The sequence below is a fragment of the Microcaecilia unicolor genome, chromosome 5, assembly GCF_901765095.1.
Source record: "Microcaecilia unicolor chromosome 5, aMicUni1.1, whole genome shotgun sequence".
Classification (NCBI taxonomy): Eukaryota; Metazoa; Chordata; class Amphibia; order Gymnophiona; family Siphonopidae; genus Microcaecilia; species Microcaecilia unicolor.
This window is the reverse complement of record NC_044035.1, coordinates 321,412,893-321,439,370: the sequence shown is the minus strand read 5'-3', so window position 1 is coordinate 321,439,370 and position 26,478 is coordinate 321,412,893. Positions and strand designations below refer to the sequence as shown.

At 46.3% G+C, this 26,478-nt stretch overlaps 1 protein-coding gene across 1 annotated transcript in view; it reads right to left on the bottom strand.

Annotated features, from left to right (window-relative positions):
• LRP3 (LDL receptor related protein 3) overlaps window positions 1-26,035 on the bottom strand; it is a 59,125-nt gene extending 33,090 nt beyond the window's left edge. The window contains 2 exon segments of the mRNA XM_030205056.1: window positions 711-849; window positions 25,689-26,035. Coding sequence (XP_030060916.1) covers window positions 711-849; window positions 25,689-25,947 — 398 coding nt within the window. The 5' untranslated portion in view covers window positions 25,948-26,035.
• Window positions 26,036-26,478: the final 443 nt, after the last annotated feature.

Genomic DNA, 26,478 nt, shown 5'->3' with positions numbered 1-26,478 from the left:
CATTTAGGTAACCTCCTACCCTGATGAAGTTTGCACAAAACACGATGCACGTCCTTCAGATGGTCCCCCTCAAAACGTTTTTGTCAGGTGACCTTTATGTGGTGTTGGGGTAACATATATATAATTTGTTGAAGTGGATCCCCCACCTTGAACAATAACACACTCTTTTCAAGTGATTTTCACATTTACAGATTAGCACTTAAGCAGAATGTTTGCATTTTTGTGCACATATACACATGCAAATGCTATAATTCTATTGATTTATGTGCATAATCAGTATGTAACTCTTTGCCTGTATTTTATAGAACTTCCGTCTGTGTTTGGCCAGGTATGTGAACACTGTCCCCACAGCATCCTCAGGGAATGGGAGGCCTGTTCAAATAATCAAACCCAGGTCCCTCCACAAGGCGGTGCACAGCACCACCACTGCAGTAATAAGACTTCCAACCAGCTATTCCCATGGGAGCAGAGTGCAAGTGAATACAGCAATTTTCAGATGCAAGGACTACATTTATTATTTGGACTCTATTCTACTTTAGGGTTCCATCAAGGGAAAAGCAGGTAGTAAAAAATAAATAATAAATATCCCCTCCCATCCCCCACGTCCAAAAAATTCCATTTTACTCAGCAACAAACAAGTTATCCTTACATAGAATATGAAAGCATTAGAAAACAAAAGCTGTGCATGGCTGGTCAGCTGAAGATCATACCTAATGGTAATGATGTCTCCATGGCCCCCTTGGATATACCAGCTGCAGTTCATGGCCGGAGGATAGTTCAATGGCCAGGAGGGACTGTAAATGACCCCACGTCTTTCTGTATGCTGTTCCACTTTTCCACTGCAAGCAGCTGTATGCCAATGAAAAGATGAACACATGAAACAGTCATCAAATATGCTAATGAAAAGCAAAATTCTGCACGTGATTCCCATCAACCACTAATGTGTAACAGACTGACTGAAAGGAAATATTTGCTGCTGGCAGCGTGCTGCAAAGATTTACTCCGACTCCCTCTACAATACTAGCAATCTTTGTGGCTTTCACCACACCACAGTTTTACAGCAACGGGAGTGGACATTTCACATGTCTACAAGAAAACAACAAATCAAGCGGAAGATATCCAGAAAGACCAGACTGAAGTCATAGATGTTAAGAGCCAAAATGATTTTTAGGACCCTACACGGGGTCTGTGTTTTGGCCGAAAAAGGCCTTCTTCAGGGGTCTTCAAATTGGCATATATGGATAATCCTTCCAAAACGTACTTATGAAATGAGACGATCTGGACAAAACACATGCGCTAGTGCTATCCAAATGCAGCATAGTCTCACAAGTAAAATCCTTTTGGAAGGATTATCCATATATGCCAATTTGAAGACCCCTGAAGAAGGCCTTTTTCGGCCAAAACACAGACCGTGTAGGGTCCTAATAAATCATTTTGGCTTTTAACATCTATGACTTCAGTCTGGTCTTTCTGGATATCTTCTGCTTGATTTGTTGTTTTCTTGTGTGTTTTTGCGGGAGATTTGGACTCCCCTTGTTATTTCATATGTCTACACCACACCAGACCAGACAACACTACACAGGTATGCCGGGCAGAAAGACTCTTTCCCAGCTGCTCTTCCCCATCCCTACCCTATGCCAACAACTCAACGGCTGCAGTTTAAGTGTGAACTACTCATAAGACTTAATTCCTTACACGGGGTCGGTATCTCACATGACATGACTCAGGTGCAACACAACCACAAGAAGCGGAAAGAACACAAAGGTCCCACAGAGTGGACAGAATCAAACAGGGAGTGCGATAAGTGGATCAGGCTCTTCAAGAACAGATTCAGGACGCCAGAATGGAATTATGGATGTTTATTTAAGCTGACTCGACATGGAATCATGTTTCGGCACACGCGTGCCCGCCTCAGGAGTCTAGAATACGTATATCTGATAATCACATTTATCGCTGGTGATGCTTCTTGCGAAAAGAGCATGAGCTGGTCTTTAGAAAGACCTATTATAAAAGAAATAATCGTAAAAGAAATAAGCCTCTCCTGCCCGCTTAAATTGCTTCCAGCCGACTAAGTGGGGATATTCAGCAAGCTTATCCAGAGAGTGCCGCTGAATATCCCAACAGCCTGCCCAACCAAAAAGTGAGGTCAGGGACGGCACTGGGGGCAGCACTGGAGGGGGGGGAAGCCCAGGGTATGCAGGTGCCGGCAATATTTAGTGCCATCGCCCGCATAGCTAAGCAGCCTAATTTAAAACAGCTCAATAAATAAAACCTTCACAATCCCCCTCCAGGCCTCCCTCTTACCCCATACCCCTCAGCCATGTTCCTAAGTCCCTCCCCTCCCCCTGAAAGAACCCCCGCCACCACCCCCTCCTGATTTCTAGGCAGGCCCCCACTCGGGCCTGTCTCCCTGGTGGTCCACCAGGGGTCTTTTGAAGCAGGAATGCAGCTCTTTTGCTCCTGCTCCCTCAAAGCTGAGGGTGCGAGAGGTCGCAGCAGCCATTTTGAAAGGCAGCCACGAGGGGCCAGGAGCGAGCGGGCTGCACTCCTGCCCCCAAAGGCCCCTACTGGTCCACCAGAGAGACAGGAAGGCCTGGGGGGCCTACCTAGACATCAGGAGGGGGCTTGTTCGGAGAGGATAGGAAGGACTTAGGAACATGAGGGGAGGTAGGAGGGAGGCCGGGAGGGGGATTGGAAGGGTTTTAGTAGAAAAAAAAATAGTTATGCGGGTCCCGGCCGATATTCAACAAGGGCCCGCATAACTCTCTTATGCAGGCCTGGCTAAATATCGGCAGGGCCCGCATAAGCTCCGACAGCCTGCACACCCACATTTAGCCCCAATATTCAGTGCCAGTGCCTGGACATGACCCAGTACTAAATATAAGGGCCTAATTCAGCCAGTGACGGTAAGGGTTAAAAAAATGCTGACAGATAAGCTAAATAACTGGAGGATTAAGTGTAAAAGTTATTCTGAACTGAAATCTCAAAGTGTATTAAAAACTAGATAAGCCACTTAAAAAAAAAAAAGAGCAGGCCTGAATTGGCAGCCAATGCAACCTCATCAATATCTTCTTCATTAAATACAATTTTCACAATACGATGTCATCACACTGATGCCACTTCTGCATGGCAAAAAAATTACCAAGTTCTGGAGGTCAATTATGCAAAATGTTACTAGACATGTATTTTGTTACAAATTACACAGTTAAACAAAAAAGTTAAATGACCAAATCCAGAGGTTCACTTTTTTTTCCAATTACCATGTATATCTAACCATATAATATCTCCACCTATTTATCTCTACATAGAGAGAGACAGAAGAAGTGTGGTCAAAAGTCTCCATGCACAGGGACTTTTCCATCACCCTACATGGGGGGGGGGAGGGTGCTCATTTATTTTCTAGTTCATTTTCATGTTTGCTCACTGTGAAGAACATTTAGCCTTCACCATATCTGACAGTGCACTGCCATTGCATGGGGAGAGTCATTTTATAACAGGAAGCTTAGGTCAAGAAGGTACACAAGTGCATAGGTTGTGCCTATCTTGCAAAATGCTGCATGTGCACCTACAAGAATTACCCCAGGAACAGCAGGCTGAACTGTAAATTATGCACATGCTGGTAAAAATAGGTGAAGGTGTGTAATTTGTAAATATGCAAACAAGAATCACTCCCCCCCCCCCCCCCTCACTGCTTATTCTCTGCCCCTCAGGTACAACTACAGCTCTAGGTGGGAATTCAGCACTGGGGGGAAAAAAATCAACACTAAGCTTGATTCTATAAAGGGTAATGCGCTCTTTACAGAATCAAGCTTCGCGCCGATTCCACATCTAACTTTAGGCGCTAGCAATTACGCCGGCTGAAACCTGGTGTAAATACTGGCACCCAAGTTAGGCGGTCTGAGGCTGTGTTCTATAACTATGCATGCAACTTTTCATAACACCCCTGACACGCCTGTGGCCACGCCCCCTTTTGAGTGACACGCTAGTAAAGTGCCGTTACTTATAGAATTGCATACAGTCAGATGCACATGCAAATTTCAGTGAGTGCCAAAATTAACTTCTATGATTGGGTATTAGCAACCAATTATTGATAGTTAAGGGCTTGTTGCCCAATTAATTTGTGCAGGCATCTTGGGCATGCAAATCTGGGTGCCATATATAGAATAAAAGGTTATCAATAGAAATCAAACAAAATAAAACATGGAAAAGAAAATAAGATGATACCTTTTTTATTGGACATAACTTAATACATTTCTTGATTAGCTTTCGAAGGTTGCCCTTCTTCGTCAGATCGGAAATAAGCAAATGTGGTAGCTGACAGTGTATATAAGTGAAAACATTCAAGCATTACTATGACAGTCTGACAGGGTGGGAGGATGGGGGTGGGTCGGAGGTATGCATGGGGACATCAAACCATAAAGCTGTATGTCTCTGTTGATCACCCCACCCCTCACCTATCCACACCCATCCTGTTAGAATATCAATGATATGCTTTGATGTCCCCATGCATACCTCCGACCCACCCCCATCCTCCCACCCTGTCAGACTGTCATAGTAATGCTTGAATGTTTTCACTTATATACACTGTCAGCTAGCACATTTGCTTATTTCCGATCTGACGAAGAAGGGCAACCTTCAAAAGCTAATCAAGAAATGTATTAAGTTATGTCCAATAAAAAAGGTATCATCTTATTTTCTTTTCCATGTTTTATTTTGTTTGATTTCTATTGATAACCTTAAGAGTGGACTACCACACTCCTCTACTTATAGAATAAGAGGGAAATCATGTAACAGTAGCCACTGGGCTTGCTTTTTAATTCTGAATACCTGGGGCAATTTTATGAGAAACTACCTGAGTGTATAAAACACTGTTCTATAGCTCCATATAAAATTACCCAATTGTGGGGGAGGATGGGATAGTTACTAAGCTGCAGTAAAAGCTGTTGGGTCGGACAGGGACACAGCATGTTGCAGAGGTGACACACATGGTCCCCCAAGGCCACAGAGAGGGGAGAAACAGTGTCCCTGGCTCAGGAGCAGCGCTGAGTTCAATCTCAAAGGAATTAATTAAAGGAAGGTGGAAAACGATATTAGATAAAGGAGGGGGAGGAGAGGAGAGATGAGAAGCCAAAAAGAAGAATGCACAGATCTGAGACGTGCAAAACAGCTTCTGAAGTCAGACATAAAGGTTGGAAAGGGGAAAACAGATATATGAAAGATATCAGCACAAACTGAACCCTTAAACCAGGGTGCATCCATCAAGGTCAAGAGAACGCAAGACATACATCTATCTCACAGAATGCAAACGTGGAACTACAATGATGGTTTGATTCCAACAGCCAAGAATAAAGTCACCAAGCAACTGGTCTACTGTATGTTTCGTAGAAAGGATTTTTCATGCATAAAAGGGCTTTTACATGTTTTATTTGGATTTTTCGGTAGTAGCTCAAGATGAGTTACATTCAGGTACACTGGGTATTTCCCTGTCGGACTCACACACTAATTTTGTACCTGAGGCAATGGAGAATTAAATGACTTGCCCAAGATTTATTTTATTTTTGTTACATTTGTACCCCGCGCTTTCCCACTCATGGCAGGCTCAATGCGGTAGGCAATGGAGGGTTAAGTGACTTGCCCAGAGTCACAAGGAGCTGCCTGTGCTGGGAATCGAACTCAGTTCCTCAGTTCCCCAGGACCAAAGTCCACCACCCTAACCACTAGGCCACTCCTCACAAACAGCAGCAGCAGGATTTCAACTGGCCACCTCTGGATGTCAAGACTGGTGCTCTAACCACTAAGCCACTCCTCCACTCTTGTGTGTAAATGACAGTGAAAAGAAGGCATATACCTTTACTCAACCTGCGTGCAGGCATGCTATGGGGCAGAGTCTTGGCAGAGCGCAAGCAGAGTTGTGATTCGAGTGTGCAGTTTACAATATAAGCTATCAATAGAAATCAAACAAAATAAAACATAGAAAATAAGATGATACCTTTTTTATTGGACATAACTTAATACATTTCTTGATTAGCTTTCAAAGGTTGCCCTTCTTCGTCAGATCGGAAATAAGCAAGAATTTATACCTGCTCCCAAGGAGATGCAAAATATCTGTGCCTTCAATGTGGCCGCAATTTTTGCCAGTTTACCCCTAGTATTTTAAATGACACCTAACATCTAAGCATCTTTTTATAAAAGAAGCTAGAATGAAAGGGCCAGCACGAATCTGTGCCTGTTCTTAAGAATAGCCATACTGGATCAGACCAATGGTCCATCTAGCCCAATATCCTGCTTCCAACAGTGGCTAATTCAGGTCACAAGTACCTGACAGAATCTCCAGTAGTAACAAGGTTCATGCTACTGATCTCAGGGACAAACAATGGCTTTCCCCATGTCTATCTGAATGGCAGACTATGGACTTTTCCTCCAGGAACTTGTCCAAACATTTCTTTTAAACCCAGACACACTAACCACTGTTACCACATCCTCTGGCAATGCGTTCCTGAACTTAATTATTCGTTGAGTGAAAAAATATTACCTCCAGTTCATTTTAAAACTAGTACTATATAACTTTCGTGAGTGTCCCCTAGTCTTTCTGGCATATGAAATTTTTCGAGGCTAATATTTATATACAAGACAACAGCCGCAAATATGTGCTGGCACTTTCATTTTTGTTTGGACACGCACACAGTTGCTGTTACCTCCCATCTGTGATTTAAAGTTGCAGATTCTTTTCTGGCTTGGCAAAAGACAAAACAAAAACAAGGCATTTAAAATTGCGAATATGGCATGAAATCTTCTCAACTAACCCTTCTACGCTCCCCCAGACCTGGCGAAACATTTCTCACCTTTTCTTTCTGTGCACTGCAGCAGAATATTTAATGGCCTCATTACCATTCATTTTAGTGCTATGCACGCCCGCCCGTGTCTTCTGCGTGAGTTAACATACATAGTAGATGACGGCAGAAAAAGACCTGCACGGTCCATCCAGTCTGCCCAACAAGATAACTCATATTTGCTGCTTTTTGTGTATACCCTACTTTGATTTGTACCTGTGCTCTTCAGGGCACAGACCGTATAAGTCTGCCCAGCACTATCCCCGCCTCCCAACCACCCGCCCCTCCTCCCAACCACCGGCTCCGGCACAGACCACACAAGTCTGCCCAACACCATCCCCACCTCCCAACCACCAGCCCCGCCTCCCAACCCCGGCTCCGGCACAGACCGTACAAGTCTGTCCAGCACTATCCCCGCCTCCCAACCACCAGTCCCGCTGCCCACCACCGGCCCTGGCACAGACCGTACAAGTCTGTCCAGCACTATCCCCGCCTCCCAACCACCAGCCCCGCCTCCCGATCCTGACTCACGCTCAACCCCTCTCTGCATTGCTCAGCCGGTAAAGTGTGTGTTCGACCTGCAGTAACATTTAGGCCTGCGGTAGCTTTCTATGTTTCTAGGTCAATTCTCACCTGGACAGTTCCCACCGGACAGTTCCCATCCACAAATTCCCATCTGCATAATTCCCACTGAACCAATTCCCACCACATCAGGGAAGACAATTCCCACCCATAACCCAAAAAATTCAAAACACACTAGGACAAGTAATTTCCCTCCCTTTCCTCTTCCAGATCGTATGGGGGGGCCAGTACCCCCTCACACCCCCACACCAGAACATTATCTTTTACACATCTATTTCCCCTTCCAGACATGCAGTTCGTGTGGGGGATCAATGCCCCGCACCAGTGGCGTACCAAGGGGGGGCGGTGGGGGCGGTCCGCCCCGGGTGCACACTGCTGGGGGGTGCCGCGGCGCACGCCTGTGGGCTCCGACTTCGCTAACTTCGCTCGTTCACTGCAGCTCCCTCTGCCCCGGAACAGGTTACTTCCTTTTCCGGGGCAGAGGGAGCTGCAGCGAACGAGCAAAGTTAGCGAAGTCGGAGCCCACAGGTGCACGCCGTGGCACCCCCCCCCCCCCAGCGGTGTGCACCCGGGGGGGGTCATTTCGCCGGGGGGGGAAGGTGTCATTTCGCAGGCGGGAGGGCGCGCTGCACCCGGGGGGGGGGGGGCGCATCAGCGATCCGGCCCAGGTGCCATCCAGGCTAGGAACGCCACTGCCCCACACACACACACCCCAAACTAGGTTTCAACTTAATTCATGTTTAATCTGGGATCTAAATATCATAAATAAATAAATAATGGAGCAGTGGCCTAGTGATTAGAGCACCAGTCTTGACATCCAGAAGTGGCTGGTTCAAATCCCACTGCTGCTCCTTGTGATCTTGGGCAAGTCAGTTAACCCTCCATTGCCTCAGGTACAAACTTTGATTGTGAGCCCTCCAGGAACAGAGAAATACCCAGTATACCTGAATGTAACTCACCTTGAGCTACTACTAAAAAAGATGTGAGCAAAATCCAAATAAATAAATAGATAGATAAATACAAACTGCAGTTCATGTGGGGGGAAATCCTTGGTGGCAACTGTCTCCCCCCCCTTAAGTGGAAATTGGTGGGTGAAAACTGTCCAGGCGGGAACTCGCCTAATACCCTTTCTATATCAGCCTCCCAGAAAGCTGACATAGAGGGACCAACCAGTGTCAATACAAACAGAATTATAACAAAGAATCGTGCAATCTAGTTATATGAAAGCGCTAGGAATCAATCACGAATCACCTAATAGTGAAACATTACTGTCTTGAACACACTGCATCACAGAATTCTGGTTTTACTTATTAACCATGAGAATATTTTAATTCAGCTTACTGTGCATTTCTGTCTTTTTAACCAGACACTGTGTTGTACCTTTTCCTGTAGCAGAAGGGGAATTCCAGATACAGCTCTGAAAAGGGCCACTGCACAAAGCAAAACAGGTTTACTCTTAACCATAAGACACTGTCGGGTAGACGCACTAACAAAAATGTTAAAGCCCTTCCCTTACCGATTCCTTAGCGAATCGTTAAGAAGCGGGCATGCATCAAGGAAATCGCATGCAGATAAGCTGCTCGCTGCTAGCTCATTTGCATGCGATTTCCTTCCAAGCCAGTCGGCCAGCTGAGCATGCGCAGAGCAGCCAAGCATTATGCTGGCTGCGCTTGCCAAGACTCAAAAAACAACAGGGGTGTTAGCAGCACGTCCGATCCCGCTTCACAAGGGCTTAGCTGCCTGCCAGCGCCGGAAGAGACGGAAAGCAAAGAATAAAGTCTTCGCATTGGATCCAGACCAGCTGTAACCATCCCTCATATTACCCCTGCCCTCCCCGTCCACACTCCAAGACACCCCCGGGGCTGGAGCATGGGCATGAGATCCGGTCCTCGCCTCCAGCTGCAACTTCCCGGGAATCCCACGCACTGAGAGAAAGTAAGCTGATCGCAGAGAGAGAAAGATGTCAAGAAGGAAACAGGCAAATCAAACGTAAGTGCCGAGCGGATCGCTTCACTGTATCAGAGTAGAGAGCAGTCCCGCGAGCTGCGCCTTCTGATTCCCTGACAGCAGCCCCAACGAGAGGTGCAGACGTCCCGTTAGGTTTTCCACGATACAGGGATCGTAAAACGGTAGTGCATCTCATTATAATACGAATTATACACATACTAATTTGCTCATCTGCATTCCATTTTCCTTAGCTGCTACTGTGACAGGACAATGCCCTTTTGTGCATGTCCTGGTTTACTACTTGCGCGTTAAACTGGCTAGAACCAGTTTAAAAACCAAGTTGCTGGCTTATTAAGTTTAGTGCATCTAGCCCTGTGTCTGCTCAGTGTTTACTATCCAGCTTATAATTGAAAAAGAAAAACGCCTATATTGCGACCCAAATCGGGAGATAGACGTTTATCTCACAAAAACGAATAAAGCGGTATAATCGAAAGCCGAATTTGGACGTTTTCAACTGCACTCCATCGTGGATGCGGACAAAGTTGATGGGGGCGTGTCAAAGGCGTGGTGAAGGCGGAACTGGGGCGTGGTTATCGGCCGATCAGAGATAGGCACCTTTCGCCGATAATGGAAAAAAAATATGCGTTTTTAGCGAGAATTTAGGGCACTTTTCCTGGACCCTATTTTTCCACGAATAGGGCCCCAAAAAGTGCCCTAAATGACCAGATGACCACTGGAGGGAGTCGGGGATGACCTCCCCTGACTCCCCCAGTGGTCACAAACCCCCTCCCACCACAAAAATATGCCGTTTCACAACTTTTTATGTTCACCCTCAAATGTCATACCCACCTCCCTGGCAGCAGTATGCAGTTCACTGGAGCAGTTATTAGGGGGTGCAGTGGACGTCAGGCAGGTAGACCCAGGCCCATCCCCCGCCCCACCTGTTACACTTGTGCTGGTAAATGGGAGCCCTCCACACCGCCCCCCAAACCCACTGTACCCACATGTAGGTGCCCCCCTTCACCCCTTAGGGCTATAGTAATGGTGTAGACTTGTGGGTGGTGGGTTTTGAGGGGGATTTGGGGGGCTCAACACACAAGGGAAGGGTGCTATGCACCTGGAAGCTCTTTTACCTTTTTTTTTTGTTTTTGTAAAAGTGCCCCCTAGGGTGCCCGGTTGGTGTCCTGGCATGTGAGGGGGACCAGTGCACTACGACTCCTGGCCCCTCTCACGAACAAATGCCTTGGATGTATTCGTTTTTGAGCTGGGCACTTTCATTTTCCATTATCGCTGAAAAACAAAAACACCCAGCTCACAAATTGTCGAATAAAACATGGACGTCTATTTTTTCCCAAAATACGGTTCGGTCCGCCCCTTCATGGACCCGTTCTCGGAGATAAACGCCCATGGAGATAGACGTTTTCGTTCGATTATGCCTCTCTATGTAAACTATAATACAGAGGAGCAGCAGGGCTTGCCAGCAAGAAATCCACTGACTGCTGCAAATGTTGCAAAGCATTGTTAGTGGCACACTCCATGACATCCATCCAGCTTGCAAAAGGTCACCAGCTTCAGGCACTGTAACCCTCAAAAGCAGCAATAAAGCCATCACAAAGAGCTTAAATGACACCAAATGACTCACCTTGGAGTTCTCAATGCAAGCATCAAAAGGTCCAACAGTGGACTAGGAAATACCTCACAACAACAAAAGAGAGGGGGGGGGGGGCAGTGCCTCCTCAGCCCTAAGCACTTCACATCCACATGCAAAACTCCTCAGATCCCATAAACAAGCCTTAGAGAATGACATTGTTTAAAAAAAAAATGCTTTGCACCCACTTCAGCAGACAAATTAAAACGTTCTCACTGATTCTAAAATAAATACTCAGGGCTTCCTTTCCTAAAGTATTCATCCTTACAACAGGAGGTGATCCCTGGGTAAACAAAGACTAGGAAGTTAAAATAGCAGGGGTCTTATACTGAAGGTAATTTTTTTTTAAGAGACTGCCTGACAACTCCCAACAGGTGCTGATGTTATCATTAGTAACTCCAGGTGAGTTACATTCAGGTGATGCTCAGAACTCCAGCCATAATCTAACAGTGCAAATCTATAGCGCTGGAACAGCGCAGAAAATTACAATGGTCAAAGGGAAAAGCAAGGGGGAGGGGGGATTCGTGGCAAGCCCAGCACACATTGGCATGTTTCTGTTTTTTTTTTTTTTTACTTGGAAGGCTTATATTTAAACACAGGAAACAGGCGCCAATGTGTACTTTCACTTTTGGGTTTGCTCGGACCAGTGGCGTACCAAGGGGGGGGGCAGTGGGGGCGGTCCGCCCCGGGTGCACGCCGGTGGGGGGGTGCCGCGCGCCTGTCGGCTCTTCGTTTTCATGCTCCCTCTGCCCCGGAACAGGTTACTTCCTGTTCCGGGGCAGAGGGAGCATGGAAACGAAGAGCCGACAGGCGCGCAGCACCCCCCCCCCCCAGCGGCGTGCACCTGACGGGGGGGTTCTTTCGTCGGGGGGGTCGCGCTGCACCCTGGGGGTTATTTCACCGGGGGGGTCGCGCTGTTCTGAGGGGGGCGCTGCACCCGGGGGGCGGGGCGCATCGGCGATCCGCCCCGGGTGTCAGCGCCCCTAGGAACACCACTGGCTCGGACTCGCGCACATTTGTTTCTTACTCCTGGCACTTAGGGGCTTGCACGGGCTTCCTTCTGCACTTTTTTCCGATCTGACGAAGAAGGGCAACCTCCAAAAGCTAATCAAGAAATGTATTAAGTTATGTCCAATAAAAAAGGTATCATCTTATTTTCTTTTCATGTTTTATTTTGTTTGATTTCTATTGATAACCTTAAGAGTGGACTAACACGGCTACCACACTCCTCTACTTCTGCACTTCCGAAAGCCGTGCAACCTACGTACGACCACCTCAACTTCCGGAAATCACTAAAGACCAACCTGTTCAAAAAGGCATATCCCACTGACCCAACTTAGGTAACTGAACCCAGCAACATAAAGATACCTAAACTTGTAATGAACACTATGAACTTTACATAACTTCCCTCTCTATGATTCCCTAATGTGTCTACAAACCTATTTCATTGAAAATTAACGCATGTTTGGTGGAGATGAAAACGGTAACGGAATTCAAGAATGCGTTGGATAAACATAAAGGAATCCCGTTCAGAAGGAATGGATCCTCAGAAGCTCAGCGGAGATTGGGTGGCAGAGCCGGTGGTGGGAGGCGGGGCTGGTGGTTGGGAGGCGGGGCTAGTGCTGGGCAAGGCTTCTACAGTCTGTGCCCTGAAAATGGCAGCTACAAATCAAGGTAAGGTACACAAAAGTAACACATATGAGTTTATCTTGTTGGGCAGACTGGATGGACTGTGCAGGTCTTTTTCTGCCGTCATCTACAATGTTACTATATTTGTTTCTTCACCGTAGGTAGCTATCACCTTACAGTATTATGTAAGCAACATTGAGCCTGCAAATAGGTGGGATAATGTGGGGTACAAATATAACAAACAAATAAATAAATAAATAAAATTAAACACTGTCAGATTTTAGAGAAAATAATCGCGAGAAATCCTCTCTTCAAACACCCTAACGCCTGCTTTGAGCTGACATTATTTGCTTTCTTTTGTGCACTGGGAGGGAACAGGAAATGACCTCATTAACATCCGTTTGATTACATTAGCATACTATTTGCACTAATCTTTGGTGTGCTCGTTGTTTCCCACGCTAGAGTCTCTGAGCATTCTGCGCCGACTAACGCGGGAACTATTTCAGCGCTAATCGCCTCCAGCGCTCGCGTTTGCTTCTGAGCACGAGGGGGGGGGGTCTAGGAATTTTCCTATCCCCAGAGGGCTTACAATCTAAGGGGACAATTCTATAAAGTGGCATCTATTTACACACGTGAAAGGTGCCATTAATTGACAGGCATCTATGTGCACTAGGCTAGGCGCTGTTCTGTAAGATAAAAGTCTAACTGCAGGGGAGGGGGCATACATGTGGACAGAGTACATAAGTACATAAGTATTGCCATACTGGGAAAGGCCAAAGGTCCATCGAGCCCAGCATCCTGTTTCCAACAGTGCCCAATCCAGGTCACATACCCGGCAAGACCCCAAAAATGTACAAAACATTTTGTACTGCTTATCCCGGAAATAGTGGATTTCCCCAAGTCCATTTAATAATAGTCTATGGACTTTTCCTTTAGGAAGCCATCCATACCTTTTTTTAAACTCCGCTAAGCTAACCGCCTTTACCACATTCTCTGGCAATTAATTCCAGAATTTAATTACACGTTGAGTGAAGAAAAATTTTCTCCGATTCATTTTAAATTTACTACATTGTAGCTTCATCGCATGCCCCCTAGTCCTAGTATTTTTGGAAAGCGTAAACAGATGCTTCACATCTACCCGTTCAGCTCCACTCATTATTTTATAGACCTCTATCATATCTCCCCTCAGCCACCTTTTCTCCAAGCTGAAGAGCCCTAGTCGCTTTAGCCTTTCCTCATAGGGAGTATGGGCGGGTCTCCCAGATACGCACATAGTTTAAAGAATCCTCCCAGCCATAATCTAATTCAACGATCAGAACAAGCACAAGAAAGCAGCCAACAGCACTCACCACAACAGCACTAAGGGCCTCATTCTATAAAGGGTATGCTCCAAAATTTACGCTGCTAAAATTTATGCCTCATAAATTACGAGTATAATCTATTTTGGAGCACAAAGTGTGCTCGTAATTTAGGAGCATAAATTTAGCAGCGTAAACTATGCTCATAAATTTAAGAGCATAACCTTTATAGAATAAGGCTCTAAAGGAGCACCTGTGCACTCTGACCAGCTCTGTCTGTGCTTTTAGAAATGGGCACTACGAACAGACGGCATACTACTGGCTCTGACGTTTGTTTTTTTTAATCACCACTGGTAAAAACAGAAAAACGAAGGCCGATAACGACCATATGGCCTATCCACTCTGCCATCCATATCATCTACTATCCCTTCCTCTCCCTTACAGATCCTATGTACTTGGAGCACTAACATAGGAGTTGCCTAGTGGTTAGGGTGGTGGACTTTGGTCCTGAGGAACTGAGTTCGATTCCCACTTCAGGCACAGGCAGCTCCTTGTGACTCTGGGCAAGTCACTTAACCCTCCATTGCCCCATGTAAGCCACATTGAACCTGCCATGAGTGGGAAAGCGCGGGGTACAAATGTAACACAAACAAAACATCAGTCCTTGAAAGACACAGACTACAACCAATGAAGGCATTGAGCTATAGTCATTTCAAACACAAGCACTGCAATGCACCCTGGGTGGCACGCCTCCAAGAGCTAATGGCGTACTCCTGCCCCTCCTGCACTTGAATTGCACCGGCAAGTGACGCCAATGGTCACGAAGCAATTTTGTTACCCCCTAGCTTCCCCACACATAACTAGCTACAGTCCTGATTTCAAATTAAAATTACTGCAATGCTTTATCTGTGCAATGTTTATCTGTGCAAACTGGTACAGTACTTTAGTTGAGGTGTCCAGAAAATGGCAGCTAGGGTGGCTGCTGGTTTGTGCATGTAAGAACTACACCTCTCCAGTTCTCAAGCACCTCACTGACTGACAATCAAAGTGCAAACAAGAGTTTATCCCCAACTAGTAAAAAAGGCCCGTTTCTGAGAGGAATGAAACGGGCGCTAGCAAGGTTTTCATGGAAGTGTGTATGTTTGACAGTGAGTGTGTGAGAGACAGAGTGAATTTGCGAGTGTGTGTGTGTGAGAGAGTGAGACTGTCTGTGTGAGAGTGTGTGTTCGAGACAGAGAGTGTGGCACAGGGGTCCCCCCCTGCATGTGTTGGCATCCTTCCCGCTCCCCCCCCCTGTGTTTCCTTTTCCGATATCCATCTCGTCCCCCTCCCCCCTCCCAGCCTCAGGGTCGTGGGCCCTGTGGCGACGTTTTTCTGTATCGTAGTGTGTGTTTGAGAGAGTGTGTGTGAGAGAGAGTGAATGTGTGAGTGTGACAGAGTGAGAGTGTGTGGCATGTTTGTGTGAGAATGTGAGTGTGTGTGTGTGAGAGGGAATCCCAGCTTCAGGGTGTTGGCCCCGCCTCCCTTGGGCTTTCAGGATGGTGGTCCCTCCGTCTGCCGGCGTTTTTCCCCCTTCCCTCCTCGCAGGTTGAGGTTCGAGTGCCCCCCCCCCCTTCCAGTGCTTTTCAGGGTCGTGGCGCTCCCTCCGACTGAAGCTGTCTCCCTTCCTGGCATGTTCAGGCAGGCAGGCTGGCTCCCTGCGTGTGTCCAAGGTTCAGGCTGCCTGCCTGCGTCGCTCCCTCCGTGTCTCCGAGTTTGTGCGGCCCCGGGGCGATGGGAGTCCTGCAAAGTTGGGAAATGGCTGCCGAGGGGCAAGGGGAGTGAGATCGCGTGTCGCCGATGCTTACGTCCCCGCCTGCCTCTCTCCGACGTTGTGCGGGCAATGTTAGTCCTCCGGAGGTGGGAAATATCCACCGAGGGTCAGGGAGATGGCATTTGGCCTATTGTCATAGCGCCACCCTCGACGTCATGACGTTATGACGCGAGGGCAGGCCAGACACTCAGGGCAAACCGGATATCTCTGGCGCCTCAATTTCCAGCTTGAGGCTTCAGAACGTTGGAGGTGCCTTTTATTATATAGATGATTACATTCCTACAGGAAACAGGCCCAGACCAGCCTTAAGAAAGAGAAGTGTGAGAATGCTGAGATCAAGAAGGAAGTTTACCTTTCCTTTAGTCAGGAATGATTGTGGGAGCTGTGAGCCTGGGGAGCAAATGTTGATTTCTGGTTTTGGATGGGTTGGTTCCGGTCTTTGTTTGCTTGCTCTTAAAAAAAAATGCAACATCAGAAAGGATTGGAGTGGGTGAAACACTTCAGAGAGGGAGTCTTGAACTTAAAGGTGTGGGAGAAATGGGGTTTGTTTTTGTTTCTTGACTTGCCTTGCTTTCCTTCCCCCTTTGCATGCCTGCACGCCTGCACGCATATACAACCAAGCAAGACCAACAGCAAATATGCTATACAGCATCTCCTTGGCTGATCCATCTTGTGTATCTTTATGAGTTATATTGGTATGTCACCTCTTGTGATTTGGTAGTTGCCCCTTAATTGTATCAAGTTCTGTTTCCCTTCTGTGTTGCACTTATAAATAAATAAATAAATAAATAAATAAATAAATAAAGAGAAGGTAGTTTACTGTGCACTCCCTCATTAAAAGATCAGACCCTGAAGCAGCACCAAACCTTAAGAACACAGTTCCTAAAGAAATACATGTGCATCCTAAATCTGAACAGCAGTATTTTGTAAAAAGCTGGCAAAATATGGAGCCATTTATAAAATATGTATAGGGCTGTGGAAAACTTCCATGTAATTTGGCACAGTGTACATCAGAAGAAGCCATTAAGCAAAACAAAAACACACACACAAAAAAAAGACTGGCATCACCTGGGGATAAATCAGTGGCAGAATTTGCAAAACTGCACATGCTAGAGGTACCAAACTCCAAAGCTCAAACATTTTGCATTTCAAGGCAGTTTGTAATCCCGCCCAAGCAAGCATACTCCCCTCCCCCACCAAGACACTCTCCTCTAAAACCCAGGTCCTTTACTTTGTATCTCTGTGATACTCTGTACCATATCCTGTAAGCCGCACTGAGCCTGCTATCGAGCGGGAAAGAGCGGGGTACAAATGCCATAAATAAATAAATAAATAAAGATAGCTGACACTTTATGTATAAATAGAAGCAATTCAGTAATGGGCTAAAAGCAACAAACTGACATCAAAATCCCCTTTGGGAGACACAGGCACCAACTCTGTGGGTGCTTGAGCACCCCCAATATTGAGAAAATTCCTTGTATGTGTCCAAGGAAGGGTTATTTCCATCAGGCTTAGCACCCTCAATAATTTTGAAAAGTGGGCTCCTATGTCGGGAGCTACAAACTCTCCCTTAAATCACAAGTCAGGGGCCCTGTGGTACAGCTAGACTCAAGACTTACTCTAATCCCCCAAATCCAAGCAACCTTTGAGAGATGCCTCTGTCATCTGCAACAACTGCACTCTCTCAAGTCTTGTTACAGTGGTTCACAGTATGGTAACTTCAAGACGGGATTAGTCTAATGCACCATACATTGGTCTGACTACAAAGGGTTTGTACCAACTCCAATTGATTCAAAATGCCACAGTATGATTGCTAAAAGACTGTAAGCAATACACATCACAACATTTCTGCAAAAACTTCAACAGAGGGCTAGATTTAAAACTTAGCCTGATCTTCAAGGCTCAAAGGAAATGGGCCAGAGTAGTTAAACAACAGGATCGCCCTCTACATGTGTCCAAGGTTGCTAAGGTCCTCCCAAGGCAGGGGTGTAGCTATGTGCAGCTGGAGCAGCCACACAGAACACAAGGAAAGCTGAGGTGCCAAAACTGCATCCCATTCATTGGCTTTCCTTGCTGGCATGACACAAATGGGCGTAGCAGGCGCACGCCGGGAACATTTGGGGGCATGTCACACAAGGGTGCATTTGAAACATGCAACGCTCTTGTCCCAAGGTATATCATTAACCACACTCATTCCAAAGGACATCACATGATGTGGCATCTGGCAACGAGCCTTCTCTGGAGTAGCCCCCCACACTCTGGAACACACTTCCAGAAAGTCTTGCATAAAGTAAATCCTATCTCTACTTCAGGAAGCGGCTGAAAGCTTGGCTCTTCCCCCAAGTATTTAATGGATGAAGCAACTATCTAGTCACATACAGTAACATAGGAGTGGGCAACAACGGTCCTCAAAGCCACAATCGTCGGGTATTCAAGACTTCCACAATGAATATGCATGAGATCTGTTTGCATATGATGGAAGCAGTATATAAAAATCAATCTCACGTACTGTGGAAATCTTGAAAACTCAACTAGGTTGTGGCCGCCACATCCAGTCCCTCCATTCCTACTTGATTTTTCCTGTGCGACCCTTCTTTACGCCCTAGTCTCCACCCATCTGGATTACTGTAATATTATCTATTCTGGTCTCCTGAAAGTGTCTCTCAAGGGTCTCCAAACAGTACAAAACACTGCTATCCATTTACTGTCACGTATACAATAGATCAAATCACATCACCTCTTTGCTGTCTTCCCACCTCTGGCTCCCTATTTCTTACCAAATTCAATTCAAGACTCTCACTCTAGCACATAAAGTACTACACTTTGGTACCTCTTTCTCTCTTTCAACCCTAGTTTCCCCCTACACCCCAACCAGAGTTCTCCGATCAGCTGTTTCCTCATGAATGGCTTTGCTCCCTGTGCACTGCTCCCGCCTTGAACTGACCCATCACTCGGCTTTTTACTGTGCTGCTCCTACCCTATGGAACGTCCTCCCGACAGATCTCCGATCTGAACAATCTTATCTCTATTTTACATCCCTCTTAAAAACCTATTTATTTACCCATGTATTCCCTTCCTATCCCTGTCCCTAAGGAGGGGTTTGCATTGTCGTCTGCCCTGGAAGATGCAACTCTGCTCTACTTGCTCTTTCCTTTGACAAATTTTATGGAGTTCCTTTCTATCTGATTGTTCGATTCAGGGGCATAGCCAGACTTTGGCGGGAGGGGGATCCAGAGCCCAAGGTAAGGGGGCACATTTTAGCCCCCCTGGTGCCGCCGACCCCCTCCAGCCATTATCAACCCGCCACCGCCGACCCCCCCCCCCCCGCCATTTCCAACCCCCCCCCCCCCTTCCAAGGGGGTCCGCCCAGGGGGTCAGGAGGGTCGGCGGCAGGGGGTCCACGGCCAAATCTGGCCCCACGTAGCTACGCCACTGGTTCGATTAATTATATAATGCTCTGATTATGCCAAAGGGCAGTATATCAAATTAAACTAAACTACTTGCCCTCCACTGCTGTAGTAGGACTCATTCACCTACTCCTACTCTAGCTGCGATCATATGCATGTGTCTTTCTGGTTCCGCATTCAACTTTCTAAGTTATTCCCCTTATTTTCCATCTAATTCCTGTTACTCTGTGTTATTTATCTATATATCCCACCTCTGATTATACCCTATTAAGATGTTTTAATATGTACCACGATGACTTGTATGTAACGTAATTCCCCGGATTCTATATAGCGCGCCTAGAGATCCATTCCGAAATCAGCACGGATTCTATAACAATGCATGTAACTCAACAAGCTGCTAAGCATATTTTGTAACGATGTGCGCTGAACTTCTAACACGCGCTGGCAAAAAGGGGGCATGGTTATAGGCGGGGAAATGGGAGTTTTGTGGGCGTTCCAAAATTTACACGCCTAGTTATAGAATATGGCCCAGTGCACCTAAATCTATGCGCTGGGATTTATGCCACATTTTCATTGGTATAAATGGATGTGTGTAGATTTAGGCGCTGAAATATCAACTAAGCTTATTCTTAGGAACAGGAAGTAAAACTAGGCATCGATTATAGAATGCGCTTAGTCGATTTTTAGGCGCCATATATAGAATCTCCCCCAATATGCCATTTGCACTGTTACGAAATAATTTTTACTGCTGTAATTGTCTAATGACTATGTCTGGATTATTCTCTGAGGTATGCCACCCTGAGTGAATTTCTTCAAAATGGTGGTAAATAAATCCAAACAAAAAATTTCCATGTCGGCAATTATTTTTACCAGGTATACATATATTGCCATGGTAGAATATGGAGTATAAACATACATTCTAGGACTGCCCAAAACACAGCTCTTTAAATATGCCCCCTCTACCAGCACACACACGTAGAGTAAGGAGCTGGTTTTTTTTTAATCACTAGGCCTGATATTCTAAGCGATTTAAGCGAGCTCCTGCTCACTTAAATCGCTCAGGGCCACCCAACACCATGATGCGACCTCACCTTGAGTATTGCGTTCAGTTCTGGTCACCGTATCTTAAAAAAGATACAGCGAAAAAGGTTCAAAGTACAGCAACCAAAATGATACAAGAGATGGAACTCCTCTTATATGAGGAAAGGCTCTTCAGCTTGGAAAAGAGACAGATGAGGGGAGATATGATTGAGGTGTACAAAATCCTGACTGCTGTAGAACGAGTAGAAGTAAATCGATTTTTTTACTCACTCCAAAAGTACAAAGACTAGGGGACACTCAAGGAAGTTTCATGGAAATACTTTTAAAACAAATAGGAGGAAATATTTTTCATTCAATGAATAGTTAAGCTCTGGAACTCTTTGACGGAGGATGCAGTAACAGTCGTTAGCATATCTGGGTTTTAAAAAGGTTTGGACAAGTTCCTGGAGGAAAAGTCCATAGTCTGCAATTGAGACAGACATGGGGAAGCAACTGCTTGCACTGGGATTGGTAGCATAGAATGCTGCCACAATTTGGGTTTCTGCCAAGTACTTGTGGCCTGGCTTGGCCACTGTTCAAAACAGGATACTGGGCTAGGTGGACCATTGGTCTGATCCAGTATGGCTACTCTTATGTACTTATGTTATGTTATGTTCTGGAAGGGATTCACAGTAGAGTAGCCAGAAGTCCTTTTTTTTTGGGGGGGGGGGGGTCCTAAAGGTAGACTGAAGAGGCCCGGTATTCTCTCCCCCACCCCCACCCCATTACATTAAAATATACCTTTGCTGGCAGCGCGCCTCAGCTGCCAATGTTGGCACTCCTGGGCATGCTTAATTCAGTCACTGAACTGGCACCAACTTGACATTTCGTCCTTTAGATTGTAAGCTCCTTTGAGCAGGGACTGTCCCTCGTTGTTAAACTGTACAGCGCTGCATAACCCTAGTAGCGCTCTAGAAATGTTAAGTAGTAGTAGTAACTGAGCATGCACGAGAGAGCTGGAATGGGTGGCTGAAGCATGCTTGGTGACTTAAGTGCTGATCAGACAGCAGAGGCAGGACTTGTGCAGGAGAAATCTTCCGCTGGTGGGGATTGGCATCCTTGACACTGTGTAGATAATATTAAACTTCCAGCAGATCAGGGGTTGGACTCTGTACCTGTATTTTGGATTTGTCTGCTGTTTGATCTCGTTAACCTCTCACTTCTAGCATGCCACGAGCAGCAAGAGTGGAAGGTGGACTGGTTTTCTTCATTCCTTGCCACAGGATCTGACTTAGAAGGTTCTGGGGGAAGAAATCTCTTCCCCCAAAGATATGGTTTATGGGGTACTTCTGGGTTCAATATTTCCCCTGTTACTCTTTAGGTCTATTATATGAATGCTTCACTCTGCTGTGTCCATGCCACTGTATCATATTATTATTACTGTAATTTAGTTTGCCTATTTCAACTCTCATTCTTCTAATTGTACATTATGCTGACATTTGATCGTTTTAATATAGTTGACCTAGGCAAATTACATTATAGTAACAGTATAAGTTGCAACACCTTGGTTGAATCTCTTCATAAAAGTGGTTAGTAAATAAAAATCTTTTCCTGACACCATTGGCCTATTTGATTCCCAGCTAATGGGACAGAATTTTGTTTCTGACATTCAGTTGCCCATCTGTGATGGTTCAGATCCAGAAGGGTGGTTCAGAGATTCAATGCATGTCCATAGTGATTGGTTCACTGCTCGCTGGTTAAAACAATACTGCTAAATGTGAATTTCTATAGTGCAGTAAGTGGGATACACCACAAAAGGCTCAAACCAATTGAGGGGTAACAGCAAGCGGAGCAGATTGAGAAATATCTGGATGGGTTAATGGCTTCTCCCCAATCTTTCAAGCCGCAAATGTCTCCTGCGGCTTGGGCTTGTTTTCTTGCTTTATGCCAAATTACGTAGCTGTATTCATTGGGGAATTCTATATATGGCGCTGAATGTAGGCGCTACTTCCATGCCGAATGTTTCGTGTGGAAAAGCATTCTAACAGACGCAAGGCGCCGAAAAAGGGCAGAAACAGCAGATCCGCACAAAAACACCCTTAAGCACCTATTTATAGAACAGTGCTTCAACATGGATCTGCAAAGGGGACGTGGCCATGGAAGGGCATGGGCGGGTCAAGGGCGTTCCCTAAAAATGTGCGCAGTGTTATAAAATAGTTTGATCCACACCCAACTCATGGTTTCAGCAGGTGTAACTCCCTCCCCCCAACCTCATCCTGAAACCCAAATGAGCCATCCATTCCGGTCAAGCACCGTTCCCTCTCAAGAGTTCCAAGTACTTAGTGCCAGAAACCGGGACAAAGTAGAGGTCTGAAACCTCGATCTCAGAACGCTTGTTACAGAATACCGTTCAGCACTGATTTTTTTTGGCCCCAAATTTTGTGCACCATTTACTGAATCCAGCCCTCAGTGTGTTGAATATGCCTGAACTGGTGATCGTGGTACATGCAGTGTAAAAAAGGTAGCAATACCACAGCTAGGATGGTTACAGGGAAGAGGGTGTGGGATTACCCCCGGGATTCTATATATGGCGCATGGAGGCACACGCATAGCAGGGGTGTAGGCAGACTTTGGCGGAAGGGGAGTCCAGAGCCCGAGGTGAGAGAGCACATTTTAGCCCCCCCCCCTGGCGCCGCCGACCCCCCCTCCCCGCCACTTTTGAACCACCCCCCCCCCCCACCGGTGCCACCGACCATCCCCCGTCCTTTTCGACCCCCCCCCCCCTCCTGCCGCTAACCTTCCCCGCCAGGTACCTTTGCTGGCGGGGGTCCCCAACCCCTGCCAGCCGAAGTCCCCTTCAGCACCGGCACATTCACTGATCTGGATTCTGTTTCTGTGAGTCCTGACGTCCAGTAAGTAAGGACTCTCTCAAAACACTGACATCTGCATATATTACTTCACGTTTAGACTACTGTAACATTGTATATGCTGGGATTACTCAAGCAAACTTAAAGCGATTACAAAGAATTCAAAATACAGCAGCACGTATGATCTGCAGGGCCCGGAGGGATGATAGAGTAACACCTTTACTGCATCGTCTGCACTGGCTCCCGGTCGAAGCAAGAGTAAAGTTTAAGGCTCTTGTTCTGACCCACAAAGCCTTTTACACATTAAATCCTAGCTACTTGTCGAATTTAACAATTCCCTACACCGCTATGCGAACTCTTAGATCCCTAATAGATAACAGGTTAGTTATTCCCCCTCTTGCTAAGGCTAGATGGGAATCTACACGGAGATCGGCTTTTTCTATTTGTCACCCTCCCTTTGGAATAGCCTTCCAAAGGAGATTAGATTAGAGAAATCTTATCTCCATTACCGAAAACTTTTGAAAACCTTTCTCTTTATAAGCTACGTAGAACAGAACTTAGCATAATGAGATAAGGTCAAAAAGAAAAGAAAAAAGGGGTAGCTTAACTGTATATTAGATTTTTAATTTGTACTGATTTTATTATGTAGTTTATTCTGGTTGCTGTGCTTTCCTGTCATGAATGGAATTCCTATGTTTGTTTGTTTATTTGTATACACTAATTGTTTTTATACATATGTAAACCGTTCTGTTTTGCAGCTGCAATAAGACACGGTATATAAATTAACATAAATAAATAAAAAATAAAAATACACTTTGCTAGGTGTATTCTGTAAAGCGGCGCTCGTAGATTCCAACATGCACAGCCAAAAAGGGGGGGTGAGGGCATGGGGTGTGGCCTATCAATCAAATCTACGCGCAACATTATAGAATTTGGGCCTATGTGCGTAGATTTAGATGCAGCCATTTTCACCAGCTTTTCACTGGTGTAAATGGACACAGTATGGCAATACTTATGTACATTAGTAAATCAGACCCAGAGCTGGCATTAAAGGGGTGACAGCCACGGCAACTGCCCTGGGCCCCCAAGCCTGCTTTAAGTTGAAGGAGGCATATACTTAAGGTGGGCTTTGGTGCCCCCTTCCCAGTTTCTGCCCTGGGACTTTGTATGTCAAACACTGGGCCCTGGTATTCTCTGCTACAACACACTTAGTTTTGTTTTGTTTTTTTTGTTACATTTGTACCCTGCGCTTTCCCACTCATGGCAGGCTCAATGCAGCTTAGGGCAATGAAGGGTTAAGTGACTTGCCCAGAATCACAAGGAGCTGCCTGTGCCTGAAGTGGGAATTGAACTCAGTTCCTCAGGACCAAAGTCCACCACCCCTAACCACTAGGCCACTCCTCCATTCCTGTTGTCAGTTAGGGGCCCTTTTACAAAGCAGCGGGCTTACCACATGGCAATCTGGAAATACCGCCAGCCCAATGCAGGTGCCGGCAGTAGTTCCATCCCCAGCATGCGGCAGGCATTTCCAGTGCTGACGGAAAATATTTTAAAAATATCTCCGCAGGGGGTTACCCGACGGTAACCAGGCAGTGCCGCACGATGGCCGGTTACCACCAGGTTAGCACAGGAGCCCTTATGGGTGGCGGTAAGTGCTCCTCCCCCTCCCCCACACATGGTTAAATGCAATCGAACCACATGGCCATTTCTTTTTTCAGCCTTTTTACCTGCTGCAGTAAAAAGGACCTCAGTGCACGGCAAAAACGGGCCCCCGCAGTTTAGTGAAAAGACCCCTTAGTCAACAGAAACTAACCTTTACATGCTACAACAACCATAGAGTATGAGAATAAAATGGAAAAAAAAAACCTGCTAGATAATTATCAGTATGTATTATTCTGCAATGATGACACTTGCCTTTGCTTTTCTTTTTCAACAACAAAATCAATATAATGAAAAAAATCACACCATAAATGATTCTGATCTCCAGACCCAAGAAGCCAAGGGTAGTTTAAGTGAACTGGAAAAAAAAAGGCCTGCAGGAAGCTGGCAGGCTCTCTTTAATGCAATTGACCAGGAAGGCTATATTAGAGGATGATGTAATGTACCAGGAACACTGAAGACAGCAAGATCCGTACAAAAAAAACCTCGGCAATCTACTCTCTCGTCTCTAGGTTCTTGCGCAAGAAAAATTATTCAATAATGCAAGCTTTTTGGAAAACGTATCAATATTTGTTTCCGATTACATAAGCACCTAAAAGCCTACCTGACTTGTGCATTGGAAATGCTAACTTCCAACGAAGCCCGGAGATGCTCCTGGATGCACACACACTTTAGTAAAGCATCATACCACACACACACACAACACACACTTCACAAATCCAGAGAACTGTCTTCTATAATTCATTGCACACTTTACATCCATTTCATACTGGGATCCCAGATGCACGCAATTTCATTTGTACTTGCATTCTAAATGCTGGATGCATTTCTTTCAAATAGAGGTGCAGGTCTAGGTCTCCACGGGAAATTGCTGTGCTCCGTCTTTGCAAGTGCAAGCTAAAATAATAAAAAGCCGGAGAGTGCAATCAAGCAAAGCTCTGCTACGGGGGTGCACTGGTGTCACGGCTGCACGGTGTCAGGTACTCACCAGAGCAAATCACAGTGAGCTGAAGAAGTGCGCAATGAAGAAGCTCCAGCGCCGCTACCTTCTGCATGGTGAAGAAAGGGCGGCCAGTCCGTCCCCTTCGGTGAGCGGGGAGAGGGAGAGCATCAGCCACCCCTTTGTCAGCCTCGGAGCCGCGCGACCGCCCACGCCGCCTGTTCCAGCAGGGATGCGATCTCAGCTGGAGCTCGAGCTGGAGGAGGCGCGCGCAGCCTGCATCCCCGCGACCGCTCGCCCGAAGCATGCGCGCCACGCTCCAGCTCGCGCCTCTGCCTCCTCCTGGGGAGCTTCTGGCCCTTCCCCCATCCAGGGACCCGAAGGCAGCAGGTGGCGAGTGGGCGTGCGAAGAAGAGCAGCAGTAACCTGCAACACGTCACGCGCGTGACCATCCTGCCAACACTAGAGGGAGTGAGCGCGCACAAACCCATCTCCCGCCGCAGGGGAGCGAGGGCTGGGTGCACCTGCTGGGCGCGTGCACTGTTGGAGGCCCGTGTGTGCTGTAGTGGCACGTTAGGAGAGTGGGCTGGGCTCGAGCACCTGCTGCTGTTTGTTTTTATGAAGTTTGTTCTTTGCATTAGAAAATGAGTTAATGAAGGGCTAGTGGAAGCTTCTTTCAAACCCGTGGCTGGGTTCAGTTTCCTTGCACTGAGATCTAGGCGGGCAGGTCCATTTGTCCTATTTTCAGACCTTTTTGCCCGCTTCTGAACTTTACGAAAAGATGCCTCTCTGCGTATAAAGGATCTCTTGAACAACAGTTTAAAACTAAAGGGAAAGT